The sequence below is a fragment of the Emydura macquarii genome, unplaced genomic scaffold (assembly GCF_026122565.2).
Source record: "Emydura macquarii macquarii isolate MOO-44397 ecotype Brisbane River unplaced genomic scaffold, CSIRO-AGI_Emac_v2 contig_295, whole genome shotgun sequence".
NCBI lineage: Eukaryota > Metazoa > Chordata > Testudines > Chelidae > Emydura > Emydura macquarii.
Genome location: NW_027130432.1, coordinates 8,135,296 through 8,154,111, shown reverse-complemented (window position 1 = coordinate 8,154,111; position 18,816 = coordinate 8,135,296). Strand labels below are relative to the sequence as shown.

The window sequence follows — 18,816 nt, the reverse complement described above, 5'->3', positions numbered from 1 at the left end:
TATGTAAGAGTTGGGGGGGAGGAATGAGGGTTGTGTAGGCAGCTAAAGTTTTCCACCTATGTGTTTACTGTATATGGTGTATAACCTATTGAATGTAAATCTTTATTACATTGTTTATTCACCGAGTTCTGTCCTCCTCCCTACTTCTATTACTCAAACCATGATGATGTGGCTATGAGGCACATGGTTCAGTTCCTGAAGGACCCATCCCTTGAGGAGAGGGAACATGCAGAGAAGTTCCTGACTTACCAGAACAAGCGAGGGAGGTGCACTATCCTGCAGGAAATCCAACTGAACAACAAATCTTACATGGGGATCAAACTGGTATAACGTTTCCAAGCCCAGCGTATAACATTTTGTGGGTCTCTGATATGTGGGATGTAACTAAAGTGGATTAGAATGAGCATGGAGGGAGCTCACACGGGGAAATCACTTTGCAGACTATATAAAGTTGTTCAGTATAGTTAAGTCTGAAGTAGATCTTGAGTGATTACAAGGGGATCTCCCAAAACTGGGTGACTGGGCAACACAATGGCAGGTGACCTTCAATGTTGATAAATGCAAAGTAATGCACATTGTAAAACATAAGCCCAACACTACACACAAAATGATGGCTTCTAAATTAGCTGTTCCCACTCAAGAAAGATCTTAGCGTCATCCTGGATAATTCTCTGAAAACATCCGCTAAATGTGCAGCAGCAGTCAAAAAAGCTAACAGTATTAGGAACCATTAGGAAAAGGATAGCTAAGACAGAAAATATAATACCAATATATAAATCTATTATATGCCCACACCTTGAATACTGCATGTAGTTCTGGTCACCCTATCTCAAAAAAGATATATTGGAATTGGAAAAGGTACAGAGAAAGACAACAAAAATGATGAAAGGTATGTAACAGCTTCCATATGAGGAGAGTTAAAAACTGGCCTACAACCCTTACTAAAGTCCCATCCACCTTCTTACTGTCTGGAATATGTGCTGTTTGAGACCTCACTTCAGGTATAAACAGATTCAACAGCCTATAATATAGCTGCCTTTTACTGATATGCTTTTTCCCTAATATGGTACTCCCCTACTGGGGCTGAAATCTCTAGCAACAAAGAAGGCCTGTAACTCTTGGCTTACTGCAAAAATTACTTAATTCTAATTGCATCTTTCAAGTGTATATAATCCTAGTTCATCATTCGTCAATGATACGCTCTTGTTTTACTCTGCTCCTACTGTAACTTCTCTCCCCCTTCACTCTAGTCTTTTAAATAAAGACTCCAAAAAGCACATTATAGGGAGCTGGGCAGAGAAACAGGGGATCTGGAGTCAGAACCATATTCTAGCAGCATATAGAGTTCTATTAAAATAAAAATGCACAATTAAATCAGATCAATTGTGTAGGGAATTAGTTTTTGGGTTAAAAAAAATAAAGTTCTGACTGTGGAAATAGCACACTGACACTTTTGGAATGAAACATTTTAATTTTTGGTTTGAAATGACTTTCAATTTTTTTAGTTTGCATTATATCATAAAGAATTCAAAATTGAAACAATGAATTACTAGAAATGATTTTTTTTTAAATTACCTTTGTCGAGAACCTTGAAATTTTCAGCTTTTGCTTCAAGATGCAATGAAACCAAATTTTGAAATCCTTTGTGAAATGGAACATCTGTCCTCTGCACAGTTCTAACATATCCACACTTCATCTAATAAGTGCTTTATCCACATGTGCTGTGCATGTAATAAACCTACAGTATGATAAAAGCGAACATCAGAGTAGATTTAACGACTGCAGCACTCTAGAGCAACGACTCCAGTGGTGGGCCTATTTCCATTTCTACAGCATTGGCTATATATCAAAGTTACTGGGATGCACTGCTAGTTTGTGGGCATTACATTCTGATGTCCCTGCTATCACCGCTTTGTGTTCTGTGACAGACACCAGGCCATCTGAATGTACAGAAACTAGAAGTGGCTCTGAACCAAAACCCCTCAGTCAAAGAATACCTGAACACTGAAGATGTTCAGATCTAGGTCTGGACATTGCAGCTGGCGCCACCTTTAGACTGGCCAATCCAAAATTCCAGATCTAGACCCCTGAACTGAGTGTTTCAGGGGAAGAAGGACTTCAGAGCTTTCCATATAAGAGGCAAATTATCAAACAGCTTATCTGGTATGTAGTTAGCCTTCACACCCTTCAAAAGATAGTACTAGAAACTATAAGAGGTGCCATTACAGACATAATTCCCTCAAACTTCCCTTTCTAGCTCTTCTTCACTGGGCAATTGGATGTAATTTCTCAACTGCTTTCTTTGCACTTGGTGTAAGAAAACCAGCCCCTGTCCTTTAATGACTAGGCTGTTCTAAGAAAGTATCAATAAACCCCTAAAGATACATGACAGCAGGTGTGCTGTACTGCTGAATCATCCCCCTCAGCTGGGGCAAGTTTGTTATAAACCATCCTCACAAGGCTGACTGGTTCCTGGATGAGGAGAGAAATTTCAATTGGTGGGAGAGCCCAGGACAAACACACCCATCCTATTTTGAAGAGTATTAATGCCAGATGGGGACATTAAGCCAAAAATCTGGCTTCAGTAGTGTATAAATCATTAGTTTATAGTGAAATTTACATCCAGATATGAGTAGTAGTATAATGGAATCACAGGTGTGTCAAAACTTTCATCGTGAATGCATGGCTGCTATCAATCGGACAGTGAACTTAGAACTGTATGCTAGTTATGTGTATCTCTCTATGGTGAGTGTTGGCTGTATGCTTAATGGCTTAAAACAGAAGCACTTCTAGAAGTAATTTTCCCAAGCAATGCTTTGAACTGTATCTGTTTGGGGCAGAACTTAGAAGCTGTTTGGGGGGGGAAGTAGTGAGGATGGAAAAGACCTGTTGGATCTCTGCTAAAGCAGGATTGTTTCTCATAGTACTTGTCTTATTTTAAATTTGGTGGCTCATTTTGGTAGCTTTAAAAGCCCTAAATCATAGACTTGACAACATTTTTTAGCCTGTGAAAACTTTCTTAATATTCAATCTACTGTGCATAATTCCTAGCTAGCCTCTAAGGCACCAGCCTAAATGTCTTGTCATACTTGGTGTTTATACCTGTCCACTATCTATAGACAGGGCAGACAAATCTGGCAAATCTTGGTTATCTTTTAAGCAAGCTTAAATCCATCATAGGGTACACAAATGCAATATCGGAGAGGGTAAGACCTTTGGATAATCAGCCCTTCTTTATTTCTAATTTAATCTAGTCCCCAAGTATACTTATTGCTTTACACTCCACTCAGGCCAGCTTTCCTATAACATCTGAAAAATATGTTGCCCAAAATTGAGCACCTCTTTCAGGCATAGGGCTCTCCTAGATATAACTGGATTGCATTCCCCTCTATAAGTGTAATTTAGGTTTGAAATGTGTATTGTTACTATCTAGCAGTAGGCAGTTACCAGAGCTGATTTTAAAATTAGAATTTTAGTCTGCTGAGGAGAAACTGATATTTTAATGTTTGGGTTTTTTTGTCTTGAATCAGGATAAAAATTTGAAACTGCAAAATATTTGCAGTTCAAAGTCTCAATTAGGAAACATTTTGAAATATTTTGCTTCAACACTCAAAATGTTTTGGTCACTCAAATGTCAGGTTAGTTTGATAGTGAACTGCATCTGCTTGAGCTGCCATGGTGCCTCTTGGGAGTTGTAGTCCACCCAGGGAGAGTGGAATGGAGGCATGTGGCGACCAAACTCCATCTCCCATGTTATGCTGTGGCCAATCAGCGCTTCCAAGTAAGTGGTTGGATTGAGTGTGGCGCAGCTCTATGTCCTGTGGTGGAAGGGAAGTAGAGCTAAGAGAACTCTAAAGCTGAGATGGCTCCAGAGCAGCGTTAGTAGCAGAGAAGATGCTGTAGCTGTAACTCCCATTGTATCCATGACATAAGAATATATGCTCCTATTGCACTTTCTTTCAGTTGCTTTTAAACATGTGGCTGTGTTTTTTGTGGATAGCTCAATGAAGCGATCTGCTCAATGAGCAGCTTAGTGTGTTCTTGTATGGAAATGGGGGATGTAGTTCAACAAAAGCAAAGGGTAGCAAATGCAAAACTGATAAAAGGCTGTACTTGTTCACTTAATGTGTAATTATACTATGGGATGCATTACCATAGATGTTGTCAAGACCAAGAATTTATTAATATTCAAAGGGGGGTTGGACAGTTACATGGATAGTGAGAATATCTAGAGTTAGAACAGTTAATACAGAAGTATTGGAATAGATAAAAACCTCACACTTCAGCATTTTAGCCAATCTCTTCCTACTAGTTTTTAGGATGAAACATTCATGGGGATGCAGATTACATCACCTGCGCTTAGTGTGGGGTCCTTGGACCTTCCTTCGGAGTAACTGATGCTAGCTACTGTCAGAGACAAGATACTGGATTAGATGGGTCACATGACTTAGAGTTGGCAAATGCGACACTGGTATTCAGACAATGTCTATGGCATATATACCATATTACACATGGTATTAAACAGGTAGTTGGACACTTGACTGACAACTCTTGCCAAACCTGGATCCTTGTCTAATCACAGATATAAATATATCGTCTCTCTTAGGTCTAATTGTCTCCATTGATCTCCTCTCCTTTTTCCCAGTCCTATTACTTTGACCGTGATGATGTGGCCCTGAGGCATATGGCCCAGTTCCTGAGGAAACAGTCCCACAAGGAAAGGGAGCATGCAGAGGAGTTCCTGAAATATCAGAACAGACGAGGGGGACGTATTATCCTCCAGGACATAAAGGTGAGAAACAAAGGTGTAAAGAAAGGAACTCTGGAACTGAGTGCTCAGAGCAGGAGTCTAAATATTTGTTTTAGGTATGCTTTATGGCTGTAATTGACTAGCTCATCTGTCAAAGTAACAGCTCTCTAAATATTTGGCTCACTGACCTGTTTGTCTAGCTCTCTGACCAGCGACGTGGGCTTCAGAAGTAGATGTATTGGTGTCTCCTTGGAGGAGGAGGAGAGGGGGTGGTGATTTGAGGAAAGTATTGGGCCTAGACTACCAAGATAAATATCCTGCCAAGGTTGATAGTCTTACAGCTCTACCAGTGCAAGAAACTTGCAGTGCACCAGCCTGAATAAATATTTAGCTCTAACTGGTGTTTCCACACTCAGATACAGTGTTGAGGCATATTGGTTTTTAAATGAGAATAACTAAGAAAACAACTTAAGCAAAAGCACAGCGAAAGCTTCAGTGAGGGGAATGAACTCTCTGTGCCAGTGAAACATAATCTTGATAAAAAGAGAAGCAGTGGGGCTTGGCTGAACATAGGTACTGTGCATTATAGAAGGCCTAAACTTCAGTAAGTGAAACTAGAAGGCCATTTGCTAAAGGGCACATAACTTTCTGTTTGGGCTTGTACAGAAACCAGAGAGAGAGGAGTGGGGGAACAGCCTGGAGGCCCTGCAATGCACTCTGCAGCTGGAGAAGACTGTGAACCAGGCCCTGCTTGACTTGCACAAGCTGGCTGCAGAGCAGAATGACCCCCATGTGAGTATGTGTGGGAGCTGAGACTGAAGCTGAGATTTATGTGGGGACATATGTTAATTTTCAGGGTGGGCGTGGAAGATTGCTGATAGACCACAATCACTGTTGGCCTACTTACAATATTTCAAACTATAAAACATTTCAGTTTGAGATTCCCTAATTACAATTACATAGTGGAACTGGGAATCTCACAAAATGGAGGGTGTTTCGAGTGCTTGCAGTTAAAACACCCTCCATGACACACTATTGACACAATACCTCTCCCTATGTAGCTGGCCATAAATAGGCTGCTTGGCCTGCAACCCTGCACTGAGAAACAGGACCAGCTAAGGTGGTTTTACAATTGAAGTCAAAAGTGGCTAGCTCTAATTGGATCAGATCCTCATTTAGTGTAAGACAGGAATCTTCTGTCAATGGTGTGGTGTGTGTTTTGCTGGAAAATGTGGTTTCTACAAAATTGAAAATTTTTCCATTGGGGAAATCTTTCTTCCAATATCTTTCAGATTTCTGTTGGGGAAAATCTTAAACAATTTAACTTTTGGGTCCTTTTAACACAATCTCTCATCCTGAGCTGCCAAGGTACTTCATGGGGTTCAGGTGACTCATGTCCCCTTCTCTTCTATTGGCTGGGTTCTCTCTCCAGTCTGCAACTCACATGATGCACCAATTTCCCCTCTGGTTGAACCACAGTGCTGCATCATTCATGGAATGTTGTCTGATTGGGTTCTCCAGCCTATGGAGGAGAATGGGGGCATGTGGCACCAGACTGACAACTCCCACCGGACCCCAGAGCAGCTCAGATACTCTGTTCCACGTCAAACTTAGCTAGAATGTGATTTTTGGAATCCTAGACGTGTAGGGCTGGAAAGGACCTCAAGAAGTCACTTAGTCCAGCCCCCTGTGCAAAGGCAGGACCAAGTAAACCTAGACCATCTCTGACGTGTTTGTCCAACTTTGTTCTTAAAACCTCGAATGGTGGACCACAACCTCCCTTGGATGCCTTTTCCAGGGCTTAACTATCCTTACAGTTAGAAAGCTCTTCCTAATACCTAAGTTAAATCTCCCTTGCTGCAGATTGTTTCTTACTACTTGTCCTACCTTTAGTAGACCACCAACAGTCGATCACCCACCTCTTCATAACGACCCTAAACATATCTGAAGACTATGGATTTTTGTTCTTTCTTTGGGGGCAGGGAGGAGAGACAGATCACACATACCCAGTTTTTTTAACCTTTCCTCATGGGTCAGGTATTCTAAATCTTATCCTATTTGTTGCTCTCCCTGGGACTCTCTCTAATGTAGCCATATCTTAATGTGTGACACCCAAACTCGATACAGTACTCCAGCTGAGGCCTAAAAAGTGCTAAGTAGAGAGGGACAACTATCTCCTAGGTCTCTCACACAACACTCCTGCTAATATGCCTCAGAAAATTGGCTTTTTCCACAACTGCATCACATTATTTACCCATATTCAATTAGCCATCTACTATAACTCCCAATCCTTTTCAGCAGTACAGTACCACTGTCTATCCAGTGACTCCTCATTTTGTATTTGATTTTTCTACTTCTTAAGTGCAAAGTACTTCATTTGTCTCTCTTGAATTTCATCTTGATTTCAGACCAGTGCTCCAATTTGTCAAGGTTGTTTTGAATTCTGAAACTGCCCTTCAAAGAGCTAGTAACCCCTTCTAGCATGGTGTCATTTACAGACCTTAAATGGATACTTTCCACTCCATTATCAAAGTCATTAATGAAAATATTGACCAGCACCTGACCCAGGAACCTCTGTGGAATTCCAGTAGATAAATCTTTCCAGTTTGAGGGCTAACCATTGAAACATACCCTTTGAGTATGTTTTCAGCTTGTTTTGTACTCCAGTTATGGTAATTTAATCTAGACCTCACTTCCCTAGCTTGCTTCTGAGAATGTCCCATGGGCATAGGCGACTGGTGGCTGTTGATGATGGTGAGCACAATGGCAGGTCCTTCTCTGTGCCACCACAGCCATGGTCCACTTTCTAGTGGCTGTCAAGGCACCCCTCCAGCACCACTCCCTTGACCATGGTGATCCCTGACCATGGCGTGCTGGGCGGTCACCACATCATCTGTCAGGGTTGGCCTTAGGGCAAAATGGTGCCTTGGGTGAACTTGTATTTTGGCTCCCTGGTCCCTGCTGCCTCCTCCCGCATTGTCAACTCCCCAAGCTCCCTTTTGCACACCGTAGGCAGGCTAATCCAGACACATATCCTAGCTGGTAATTGCGGCTGCTGGTGAATAGATGGAACTCGGTGGGCTTCCCTGCACCCCTTCTGGCAGAGAGCAGTGCTGCCAGCCTGGTCTCACTTCCTTGCTCTGGGAACCACCTAGTGGGGCTCAGAAGGGGTGCAAGCTGTTGGTGCCTTTCCCAGGTACATCCCTTCAGCCACACTCAGCTCGACTCCCACCCTAGCAGAAATCTGGTGGGAGCAAGTGGCCTCCCCTCCCTGCAAGTGTCACCTATGCATGTGGGACTACCAAAAACCTTGCTAAAAATCACTGCTTCTCCCTACTACCCCATCCTATAGGCCAGTAACCCTGTCAAAGAGGGGAAATTAAGTTGGTTTGGCATGATTCGTTCTTAAGTAAATAACCAACATGGATTTGTCATTAATTTGTTTGTAAACACTTAGAGGATAATAGAGTAATAACTTATTCTAGTATCTTTCCAGGTATCAAAGTTAGGTTGACTGGGCTATAAATCCCTGAGTTCTCTACCAGTTTGGCGTTTGCTTCAGCTAGTTCCTTAAGTACACTAGGATGAATTTCATTAGGCCCTGCTGACTTGAATACATCTAACTTATCTAAATATTCTTTAAAATGTCCTTTCCCTATTATGACCAGATACGTAAAACCATTAACCTTTTCAATGAAGACTGAAGCTAAATATGCATTTTAAAAACCTTAGCCTTCTTGGTATCCTCCATTATTAACTCTCCTGCCCTGCTAAGCAGAGGACCTACACCTTCCCTTCTTTCTCTTGTTCTCTGTGTATTTTTAAAATCTCTTCTTACTGTTCTTTAATCCCTTGCTAGGTACAATTCATTTTCTGCCTTAGCCTTTCATTTTTGTCCCTACATGTATGATATTCTTTTGTACTCCTTAGAAATTTTTTCCATGATTCCATTTTTTGTAGGATTCTTTTTTTTTTTTTTATATATTTTAAGGTCATTAAAGAGCTACCGATAGAGCCATATTGGCCTTTTACTATTCTTCCTATTTTTTCTCCACACTGGGATAGTTTTCTGATAGACCTTTAATATTGTCTCTTTCAGAAACTGCCAGCTCTCCTGAATTCCTTTTTCCCATAAATTTTATTCCCTTGGGATCATGCCTACCGGTTCTGAGATGGGATGAAATGTGGAAGTAGCAAAACTTTTATAGGATTGAAATTCCAATTATTAGTCATCTCTACACATCACTTTTATCTGTTCTTCATAAACTACTCTCTTTCTAGCTGTGTGACCTACTGAAGTCTGGCTACCTGGAGGAGCAGGTGAAGGCCATCAAGCAGCTGGGAGACCACCTCACCAACCTGAAGCGCTTGGGAGTGCCCCAGAGTGGCATGGGAGAGTACCTGTTTGACAAGCACACCCTGGGGGACAGCAGCTGAACTGCACACTGAGATACTGTCTAGCCTGTTGACACCTCTGTGCACAGAAGATGAATTGAAAAAGCTAAATATTGTGAATAAAACATGGCTTTCAGTTGTAACCTGATATATATAATTTTTTTTTTTTTGCCTTACTTTGTGCTGTAGTGAATTGGTTCCATGTAGGGTTTCAGTATACGTGCAGGCAATAGAGCAGTCACAGTATTTTGAGTTCAAACTACATCTGCTTCTTCACCCTGCCTACTTCAGCAGAAAACTGAAATGTAACACCCTCATAGCTGGATCCTCAATGGCTGGCTGTCTTATCCCTCAAGCACTACCCTAGACCCATTCAGAAATTATTGCACATACAAATGAGCTTATCTTCTGATAGAGAGAGGTTGGTTATTAAGTGACTATCTACCACTCAGGTCTGTCATAGGGCTGGCTCCCCAGTCAACATTTCTACACCAGTGCGATTCTCTCTCCCATCACTACAGGGGCTGGGTGGAAATCTCTTACCTCTAAGATTCTGGGGCAGCAGAATGATGCCCTGTACCCACTTGCCCCTGCAAGCATCCTAATGCCTTTCAAACAGAGATTTCCAGGTAATCTCTCACAAGAGGACTGCTCTTTTTGCCCCCATTTTTATAGGCAGTAGTTAACAATTGGCAAATAGGCTGTTTTGGCAGATGCTACCTAGAAAGCTTTAGAGGAGGGGACAGAGGGACCCTTCCTAAGCACTGTAGTATTCCCCCCACTTACAGAGCTATGGCGCTGGATTTAAGAGAACCATCATTACAGAGCTCCTTGTGAGATGAGGTCAGGTACCCATCAAAGCTGACTGTGTTCAAAGGCCATTTTTTCAACTTTCTCTTAATGCTGAGCTCTGCTTTAGAAAAAGACAACAGATAGCTGGTGAAAAGAGCGAGAAATGGGGTAACCAAACTAGACCTAGCCTTTATTGTTTGTGTGTTAAGGCATCATTATGAAAGACTAGTGATTGTGGCTTGTAGCAGTTACCTTTTTCCCTGGCCCCTGTTGACATGGGTTAAATGCCATGGCATCCTCTTATCTCCCTTGGGAAGGAAGAGAGCTAAACTGAATCACATATAGATTCTAACATGAATCCTTAACAAAATTCTTTGTGTTCTATTGTGTAACACCAGGGCTTAGTGCCATCTGATGTTTGGGAAGGCCTAATACTTAGTTGCTGAATACTGGGCTCTAATCCAAAGTTGATAATCAGCTGACCAGCAGGGACAAGTTGCTGCCAGTTTTTGTTCCTTCCCTTCCCTTTTCTATCACTGTCCTTCACAGCAGAGACTAAAACAGCTTGAGTTGCCTAGGAATCTGCTGTGCTGCAGGTGAAAAATAATGGACTGGCAGAAATTTGGTAGCTCAAGTGTATTCAGATATTGTTTTGCAACATTGTGACGCTTGCTCTGGTTGACTTAACTCTGCAAGCTTTGCCCACAATAAAAATGTGGAATGCAGATTTTCAAGATGGCTGAATAGTGGCTAGCTGGACTGTTAGTATTATTGGCTATTAAGGAAATTCATTAATGGATTTACCCACATCTACGGCGCACAAAAGCAGGGAAGGGTTCCATTCATTTTTTACCTTCTGATATTGTAGAAGGAACCAGTATCAGGCTTTAATGAAAGGCACAGAAGAAAAATCAGTATGACATCTCAGAGGGACAATGGCTCCTGCCACAGTGTTTTTAAAAATTCATTCATGCTCAGACAGGCCTCCTGCACTCACAGAGGCCAGGTGCCATCAGTAGATGACATTGAACGTGCAGTCATAAAATGTTTTGAATAAAAAAAAGGTAGCAAGGCATTGCCTTCCATTGGAAAAATATGTGAGAAACCATTGCATATGGGTCATCGGCCTCCTACAGCCCAGGTTAACCTGTTTTTGAAAACACATTTCATCTCCTGGCCCCATCATGACATTTAATAATGGAAGAACACACTGTAATTAGTCATTGATGGCTTCAAGTGCAATAGGATGCATCATGTTTGGTTTTCCCCTTGCCACAAATGCTGCTTGCTGTTCCTGCAACCACCATTGCCAATATTTGTAAGTCTGTGCTGCTGCATCTCATGCTGCTGTTTACTGTCATCAAGCCTTCCTGCTCCACTTAGGCCTCTGGAGTTCCTAGTTTTCCCTGTTCTCCATGTTATATTTTTGTTTATTCATTTCTGGTAGTGCCCACATTGTGCCAGGTGCTTTACATACATAACAGAAAGAACAGGCCCTGCCCCCAAAGTGCTAGGTGCTGTACATACATAACAAAAAGAACAGTCCCTGCCCCCAAAGAGTTAATGCTGAACTGTGTCCCTTCTGCTCTTGACTTTTTCCTGACAGAGTCTCTGCTGTGTCAAACCTCAGGGTCCTTTCCAGGCATCTGAAGAGAGGGGATTTGTAGATTCATAGATCCCAAGGCCAGAATGAACTACAATTATCACTGAGTTTGACTTTCTGTATAACACAAGCCAGGGAACTTCCTCAGACTAATTCCTAGTGCATAACTTTTAGAAAACAATCCAATCTTGATTTAAAAACTATCAGTGAGGAAAATCCACCATGACACTTTGTAAATTGTTCCAATGGTTAATCACTCTGTTAAAAATGTATGCCTTATTTCCAGTCTGAATTTGTCTAGTTTCAACTTCCAGCCATTGGATCATATTGGACTTTTCTCTGCTAGAAGTGTCTAGCCCTTGCTCTGCTACTTATAAACTGTAATCAAGTCACCCCTTAACCTTATCTTTGTAAAGCTAAATCCATTGAGCTCTTTGAGTCTATCACTGTAAGGCAGACTTTTAATGATTCTCATGGCTCGTCGCTGAACCCTTCCCAATTTTCCCAACATCCCTTTTGTCTTGTGGACACCAGAACTGGACACAGCATTCCAGAAGCAGTTGCACCAGTGCCAAATACAGAGATAAAATTATGTCTGTTCCTCCCTGAGCTTTCTCTGTTTATGTCTCCAAGGATCGCAGTTGTCCTTTTGGCCAAAGCACTGCATCGGGAGCTCATGTTCAGTTGATTATCCGCTCTGACCCCAAAATCTTTTTCAGAGTCACTGCTTCCAAGGATAGAGTCTCCAATCCTGTAAGTATGACCTACATTCTTTGTTCCCAGATGTTTAATATTGCATTTAGCCATATTAAAACACATTTTGTTTGCTAGCACCCAGTTTCCCAAGAGATCTTCATTATTCTGTATTAGTGACCTATGTTCTTCATTATTTACTATTCCCACAATTTCTGTGTCTTCTACAAACTTTATCAGTAATGATTTTATGTTTTCTTCCAGGTCATTGATCAAAATGACAAATAGCACAGAGCCAGAACAGCTCCCCTGTGGGACTGCACTAGAGACACACCTGCTTGATGATGAGTCCCCATTTCAATGTTTTCATATAACAACAGCTGTGTTAGGCAACATTTCAGAAATCTAAAGGCGCCTTGCCCCCCTTTGGAGACAGCATATGAAAGTGGGACAGTCCAGAGAGCATTTTATCTAATCTAATCTAATCTAATCTAATCATTTTAGGGTTTTAACCTATTCTCCCATTACTACTCCTTCCCTTCCTCACAAAGCCTTATGGAAAATGAGATTCAGCTGCTGAACTTTGCTCATTCATCTCCCCGTCTGTGTGGAGTACATGAGAGTGTTAAATTATATTACCTGTGGAAACTGAGAAAGAGCCCCACCCACAGTCCTAACTAGTTTCTTAGTAAGGAGGATGTTTCCATAGGGCACCAATAACTGTGAATCACACCCACACCCAGCTTTGAACACTATTAAAGCCAACTGTGACCACAGAGGCTTTGTGTTGTTGGTGAGTTGTGGGATTTCTTATGAGTGTTTGAGCTGACTTTAGTTTAAGATTTAGTTTATTACTGATAGTTTACTGCTAAAGCTTCTAAACAGAGGAATGGAGTCCCAGGTGCGCCAGAACTTCCATGCTGAGTGTGAGGCTGCTGTGAATCACATGGTGAACTTGGAACTGTATGCTAGCTATGTCTATTTGTCTATGGTTAGTGCTTATTTTTCTTTCAGAAATGGGGAAGCAGACAGAAGGTCTCTTGGAAGACCTATGAAGTCATTTCTTTAAAACTTACGTGTGTGTGTGTGTGTGTGTGTGTGTGTGTGTGTGTGTGTGTGTGTGTGTGTGTGTGTATTTTTTAAAAAAAAAAAAACTTATTGGTTTCTACATTGAATAGTAGAGCTACTCAACCAAGTGCTAAATATTTTGTCTTCTTGAAAGTTCTGTTGAAGCCAGGTCCAAAGGTCTTGTGTTAGATTGAAAATAACTTATTGGAATGCTTGATGGGCCTTGTGTTCATTGAAGTTCTCTATTTCTGAAGCTGACTTCACTTACTGGACTTGATGTTAAAATGTGGCCTGCCCTGTCTGTCTCCTTTAACCATTTAAATACTTCAGTTCAAAGGGTTGCTCTGGTAATATTAAATCCTCTTTCAGAGTGGCTTAGTAACTGTGCTGAGTATTGGTGTGCAAAGCTATGTGTGGGAATTTCTCTAGCTCCTAAATAATGGATCAGGGTTATCTCATCATCTTCTTCTATTTAAAAAAAAAAATAATTTGGCTATGAGGGGCATTAACTAACACTAGCAATGTAAAAACTATGCTGCTGTTAAGCTTTTACTTCCCCCACAGAGCCCTAAAGTGTACCTGTTGGGTCTAGAAGATTGTCAAAATCAAGTACTCGAAAGCCTTTCTGTGTGAGGCCTGCAATATCAGAAGTATGATGGGTTAGGTTTTGTGGATTTCATTGGGGATAAATCTCCTTAGATTCCAGTTTTTCCCTTGAGTATTGGAAGGAAATCTTCTGTGGGTCTCTGACATCCACATGAGGCAGGACTTTGTTAATATCTTCGTCTTCCCAGTCCTACTACTTTGACCGTGATGATGTTGCCCTGAGGCATATGGCCCGATTCCTGAAGGAACAATCCCATGAAGAGAGGGAGCACGCAGAGAAGTTCCTGACCTATCAGAACAAGCGAGGGGGACGTGTTGTCCTGCAGGACGTTCAGGTGGGAGAGAATTTCTGTCTCCAAGAATGGGACTGCTTGCCTGAACTCCTCAGGGAAGGGGGCTAAGTAATGTTGGAATAGCCTAGAACATAGTATGCTGGCCCTGCCAGAAAACCTGTCCTCTCCACATAATCTAACTGAGGTCTCTTCCACCACTGAGAGGCCTATGGCTGAAAAAGAAAAGATAACGTAGGACTTCTTATTTTTGAAAGGCAAGTGCTGGAACTGCAACAACTGGTGTAGCACTGGCTATTGTTCAGTGACTAGAGCAGGGGTGGCCAACCAGTCAGAGATGAAGAGCCAAAAATACCCTATAGATACCACAAAGCCACACTTACCTTATCCTCCCCTGAAAAGTCATGCTGATCCATCAATTTCAGCGGTAGCTTGTCAATTTCACTTTGGCGCCCCATACAATGCACAGAGCAAAGAGCTGCATGCGGCTTGTGGTCCAGGGGTGGCCAACCTGTGGCTTAGAGCTTCAAATGACTAATATCGGCAGGTGTACATCAGCACTGACAGAACTTGTGCGGGGAAGGAGAAACTTTTTTTATCTTTTTGCTATCTTCTGCATCTACCTGCATTATCTTCACCTGTACTGAGGGAAGCAAGCTGCAATAAATGCAGGTTCCAGGGAGTGAGGACTTGTGCTTTGTAAATGAGAATGCTATTACTGACAAGCAAGAATAGAGTGTTTCACTACAGGATGTGAATCTCTTTTCTTGCACAGAAGCCAGAGCGGGATGAGTGGGGAAACAGCGTGGAGGCCCTGCAGTGTGCCCTGCAGCTGGAGAAGACTGTGAATCAGGCCCTACTGGACCTGCACAAACTGGCTTCAGAAAAGAATGACCCCCATGTAAGTGAACTGGAATGAAGAAGGGGAAAATACCTGCTGCCTCCTTCGAGTGATTGCTCATGTCCATTCCATTATAAGTGAGTGCATGCCACTGTGCATGGTTCCCGGAACTTTTTTCCCTTTAGCAGACCCCGTAGGGCTGGCTCTGGTGCCCCCTGGAGTCCCGCATGCATGCTGCGGTATATGAGGCACTGCTGGCCCTACGCCCCCTCAGTTCCTTCTTTCCGCCTGTGACGGTTGCTGGAACTAGCCTTGCTCTCTGCAAGTGCCATTCCCCTTGTTTGAACTCTTTGTTATTCAAAGTACTTTAGTTAGTTTTAAGTTGTGTTAAGTGTAGTTAGATAGGAAGTCCCTGAGGGACTTAGGGTGGGCAGGCCATGCCCCGGTCACCTGGGTTTAAGCCATGTGTCTCCTGCAGGAAGGCTTTCCTGCTCAGTGACCCCCACGATTGGTGCCTTTAAGTGCCTGGGGGAAGAGCACAGGAAGGATAAATGTAAGATCTTCAGGGCTTTTAAACCGTGGACCCAGAAGGACCGAGAGATCTGGTTAAAAGCCCTGCTCATGGAGGCAGTGCTCCGCCCGGCTTCCAAGTCGTCTCGCTCCACGACACCGAGCGTCACCTCGTTGCAGAGTGCACTGCTGGCAGCGGGATCGACTCTAAACTGAGCAACGTCCCTGGTGCCAAAGAAGAAGAGGCAGTGCACAGAGCGCAGATGCTCCCCTGCACTGTCAGTACGGGCAGGGTTGAGTGCGGAGATGCACCGGCCACGGCCTGTCGAGTCTTCTCTGGTGCCTGCATCTCCAAGCAGGGAGCGTCCCCCGACTCCTGGGAATGGGAGAGTGCCCCTGCTGATGCCATTGACACTGGAGGCATTTCAGGCGGCAAGAGCCTTGTTGTCCTTGCCCACACCACCTCTGCCCCCCCTCCGCCAAGGAAGAAGAGGCCAGTGTCCTGGAGCAAGCCTGCATTGGGTCCCCCTGAAGGGAGGTGGAGATCCCCAGTATGGGCACCAGAGCCAGCCCTACAGGGTCTGCTAAAGGGACAAAAGTTCCAGGAACAGTGCAGGGTGGCGTGCACTCACCTATAATGGAATGGACATGAGCAACACATCTCGAAGAACATCAGTTACTGGTAAGTAACCTTGTTTGTCCCTACAGTAGGACAATTGGGTGGCTTTGGGAAACAGCATAGATCATTTGGGGGGTGAGAGGGAGCTGTGTAGGACAGCCCTCCCAAGAGGCTAGTGTTAGAGCATATTTCCTAAGCCTCCTTTCTCAAGAAGAGGTGGAGGGGTGCATATACTATCTCAAAGATGGAAGAAGAGGAGGAGTCCAGTCTCCTTTATTATAGTATCACCTGCACTACACCACACCATATGTCATCCCCTCTGCTGCAGTTTTGTTAGGAAACTGGACAGCTTCTCAGGCACTGATGGAGCACCTGCCAAAATGCATACAGCCTCCATTGCTAGGGACATGATCCAGACTGGCTTCTTTAGACAGACGGAGATCCCTAATGACTAACTCTTGTCTGACAGTTGAGGTTCCCTCAAGAGAATGCCATCTAATGAGTAACTGCAATTGCTAAAAATCTGCACTTGTAACTCCTGGTTGTAATCTTCCTGCAGCTGTGTGACTTCCTGGAGTCTGACTACCTGGAGGAGCAGGTGAAGGCCATCAAGCAGTTAGGAGACCACCTCACCAACTTGAAGCGCCTGGGAGTGCCCCAGAGTGGCATGGGAGAGTACCTGTTTGACAAGCACACCCTGGAGGAGAGCAGCTGAACTGCATGGTGCAGAACCATTCCACTGTGCTGGCTTGCCAGTGAATAGCTGTATTGCCTTTATTCTCGTACATAGCAAATAAAAATATGGTGCTCAGCTGTGGCTTGTCTGACTTTACTTAGAGTGTTCTAATTGAAGTCCTCTGGGTTGAGACAGTGGCAATAGGGGTGGACATAGAAATGATTGTGTGCAACATAATATATGGATGATTGTTGGCCATGCCTGGTTCACTGCAAACTAAAACTCTAATTAAACTCTACAATCCACTTTCTTGGTCACTGCTGAATTGTGCAGCTGCTATGAATAATATCACAATCCTGTTGAAATGCACAAAGGGCACCTGTACCCACACAATAGCCAACTGTGCCATTTAACTTGTAGTTTCAGGCCATTATTGCCCCACAAATAAGGATAAGGAACATCCCTGTTCAGGATCTTCACCTGCTGGCATATAAGTGTTTCCTCCAGCCATGTCCTTTATAGCTAGAAGTATGGTGCTTTTGAAAGTCAATGCATTTGAACAAAGCTATGCAGCTGTGGTCATGAGGACTGGGCTGGGTTCCTCACTTCTTAGTTGGGATAGCAGGGGCTAATACCCACATACTGTTCTGATCTTCTATGTAGGAAGGAAGAGTAAGGCAAAATACCCTCTCTTCTTCTGAGGAGCTGCATTGTGAATGAGGGGGATAGCGGCTCCAGTCAAGCATGAATGATGCAAGAACACTGACATCAATAATTGGCTGTAATTGTGTGGGTCGGGAGGTGAGCTTCCCAACAGCTGAGCAACTGTACTGCCACTGTGACCAGGTTTAGAAATATGTGGTCCTAGGAGCACCCATGACAAAGATAGTTTTTGCTGTTGGAGGCTAGAGCCACTCAGTACTGCATATACTTGCTACTCCAACTCAAGGAGGAAATTTCTATGCATGTGGGTGGCTTCCTGAGATCTCTCCTGCATAGACCATGCTCCTATAATATCCAATCAGCTATGGCTGCAATCTACCCACCTACTTCAGGCTAGTAGTGTAAATGCATGGTAGAAGGCAGACATGCAATCTTTTTGTTTTGTTCTGTCGCAGAAGGATCACAGAAAACTCCTTGGCAGGATAAATAAAATAATATTGGGGATGGGGAGCCCTCAAACATTAAGAAGGCATGTGTTCTCCAAAGTGGAGGGGGGAGCAAGAAAACTTATTTTCCTTCTTTAGGGTCTCTTTCCCCCTCCCCCTTTTTTGGGGGCTTAGTAGATAGTCTGGTGATAGGTGCCTTTGGAATGGCCTTTTTCTACCATACCATGTCCATGGTTATTGATCATGCCTGCTTCACTGGAAACAAAATGTAATTACACTCTAAAATCAACTTTCTTGATCACAGCTGATGGTGTGTTCCACAGCTATTGGATCCTGCTACTAATATCCCCATCCATGTGGGAAGCTATTAAGTGCATAAATAACTCTTCTCACCCCTCTCCCTCTAAGATCACTATTGTGGGTACAGATAACAAGTGTACTACTTAGTTTGTGGTTGCAGGCTATTCTCACCACTGGGATGGGGGGTAATGCTCCACAGCATTCTCCCTGTAACCACCTCTTACACTGCATTCTGGCTATAAGCCTGGTGCTATTATAAAAATCAATGGGTTTAAACATAGATCGCTAGCAGGGTAACTCCTTTTCTTGCTCTGGGGGCAGCATGAAGAAGGGTCCAATCACTGCTCTGCTCTTGGCTATGGTGAGGAAAACCCCTGATTTGTCTCAGAGGGTGCAGTGCAAATGAGTGGTGTAGGGGCTTGTACTCAAGAGTGCAACACCAAAACACTACACGACTGACCCATGATATTACAATGGAATTCCATGGCTTGGGATAAGACTTTCTGCTCAAACAAAATATCTGTGCAAATGTTCCTGGCAGATCAGATCAGTCAAGAGAACCCC

General features: G+C 43.2%; 2 protein-coding genes across 3 annotated transcripts; both read left to right on the top strand.

Annotated features, from left to right (window-relative positions):
* The first annotated feature begins 2,543 nt into the window (after positions 1-2,543).
* Positions 2,544-10,209, top strand: LOC137155292 (ferritin heavy chain A-like). Its single transcript, XM_067551496.1, has 4 exons — positions 2,544-2,745; positions 4,646-4,792; positions 5,417-5,542; positions 9,032-10,209. The coding sequence occupies exons 1-4, from the start codon at positions 2,629-2,631 to the stop codon at positions 9,185-9,187; spliced, it is 546 nt and encodes a 181-aa protein (XP_067407597.1). The 5' UTR covers positions 2,544-2,628; the 3' UTR covers positions 9,188-10,209.
* Positions 10,210-13,032: 2,823 nt separating this feature from the next.
* Positions 13,033-16,978, top strand: LOC137155261 (ferritin heavy chain A-like). 2 transcript variants are annotated; one of them, XM_067551469.1, is made up of 4 exons: positions 13,033-13,224; positions 14,096-14,242; positions 14,973-15,098; positions 16,727-16,978. In XM_067551469.1, the coding sequence occupies exons 1-4, from the start codon at positions 13,123-13,125 to the stop codon at positions 16,880-16,882; spliced, it is 531 nt and encodes a 176-aa protein (XP_067407570.1). In that variant the 5' UTR covers positions 13,033-13,122; the 3' UTR covers positions 16,883-16,978. The 2 variants fall into 2 exon arrangements, with proteins under 2 accessions (XP_067407570.1, XP_067407577.1); XM_067551476.1 differs by having other exon boundaries at positions 13,108-13,134.
* Positions 16,979-18,816: the final 1,838 nt, after the last annotated feature.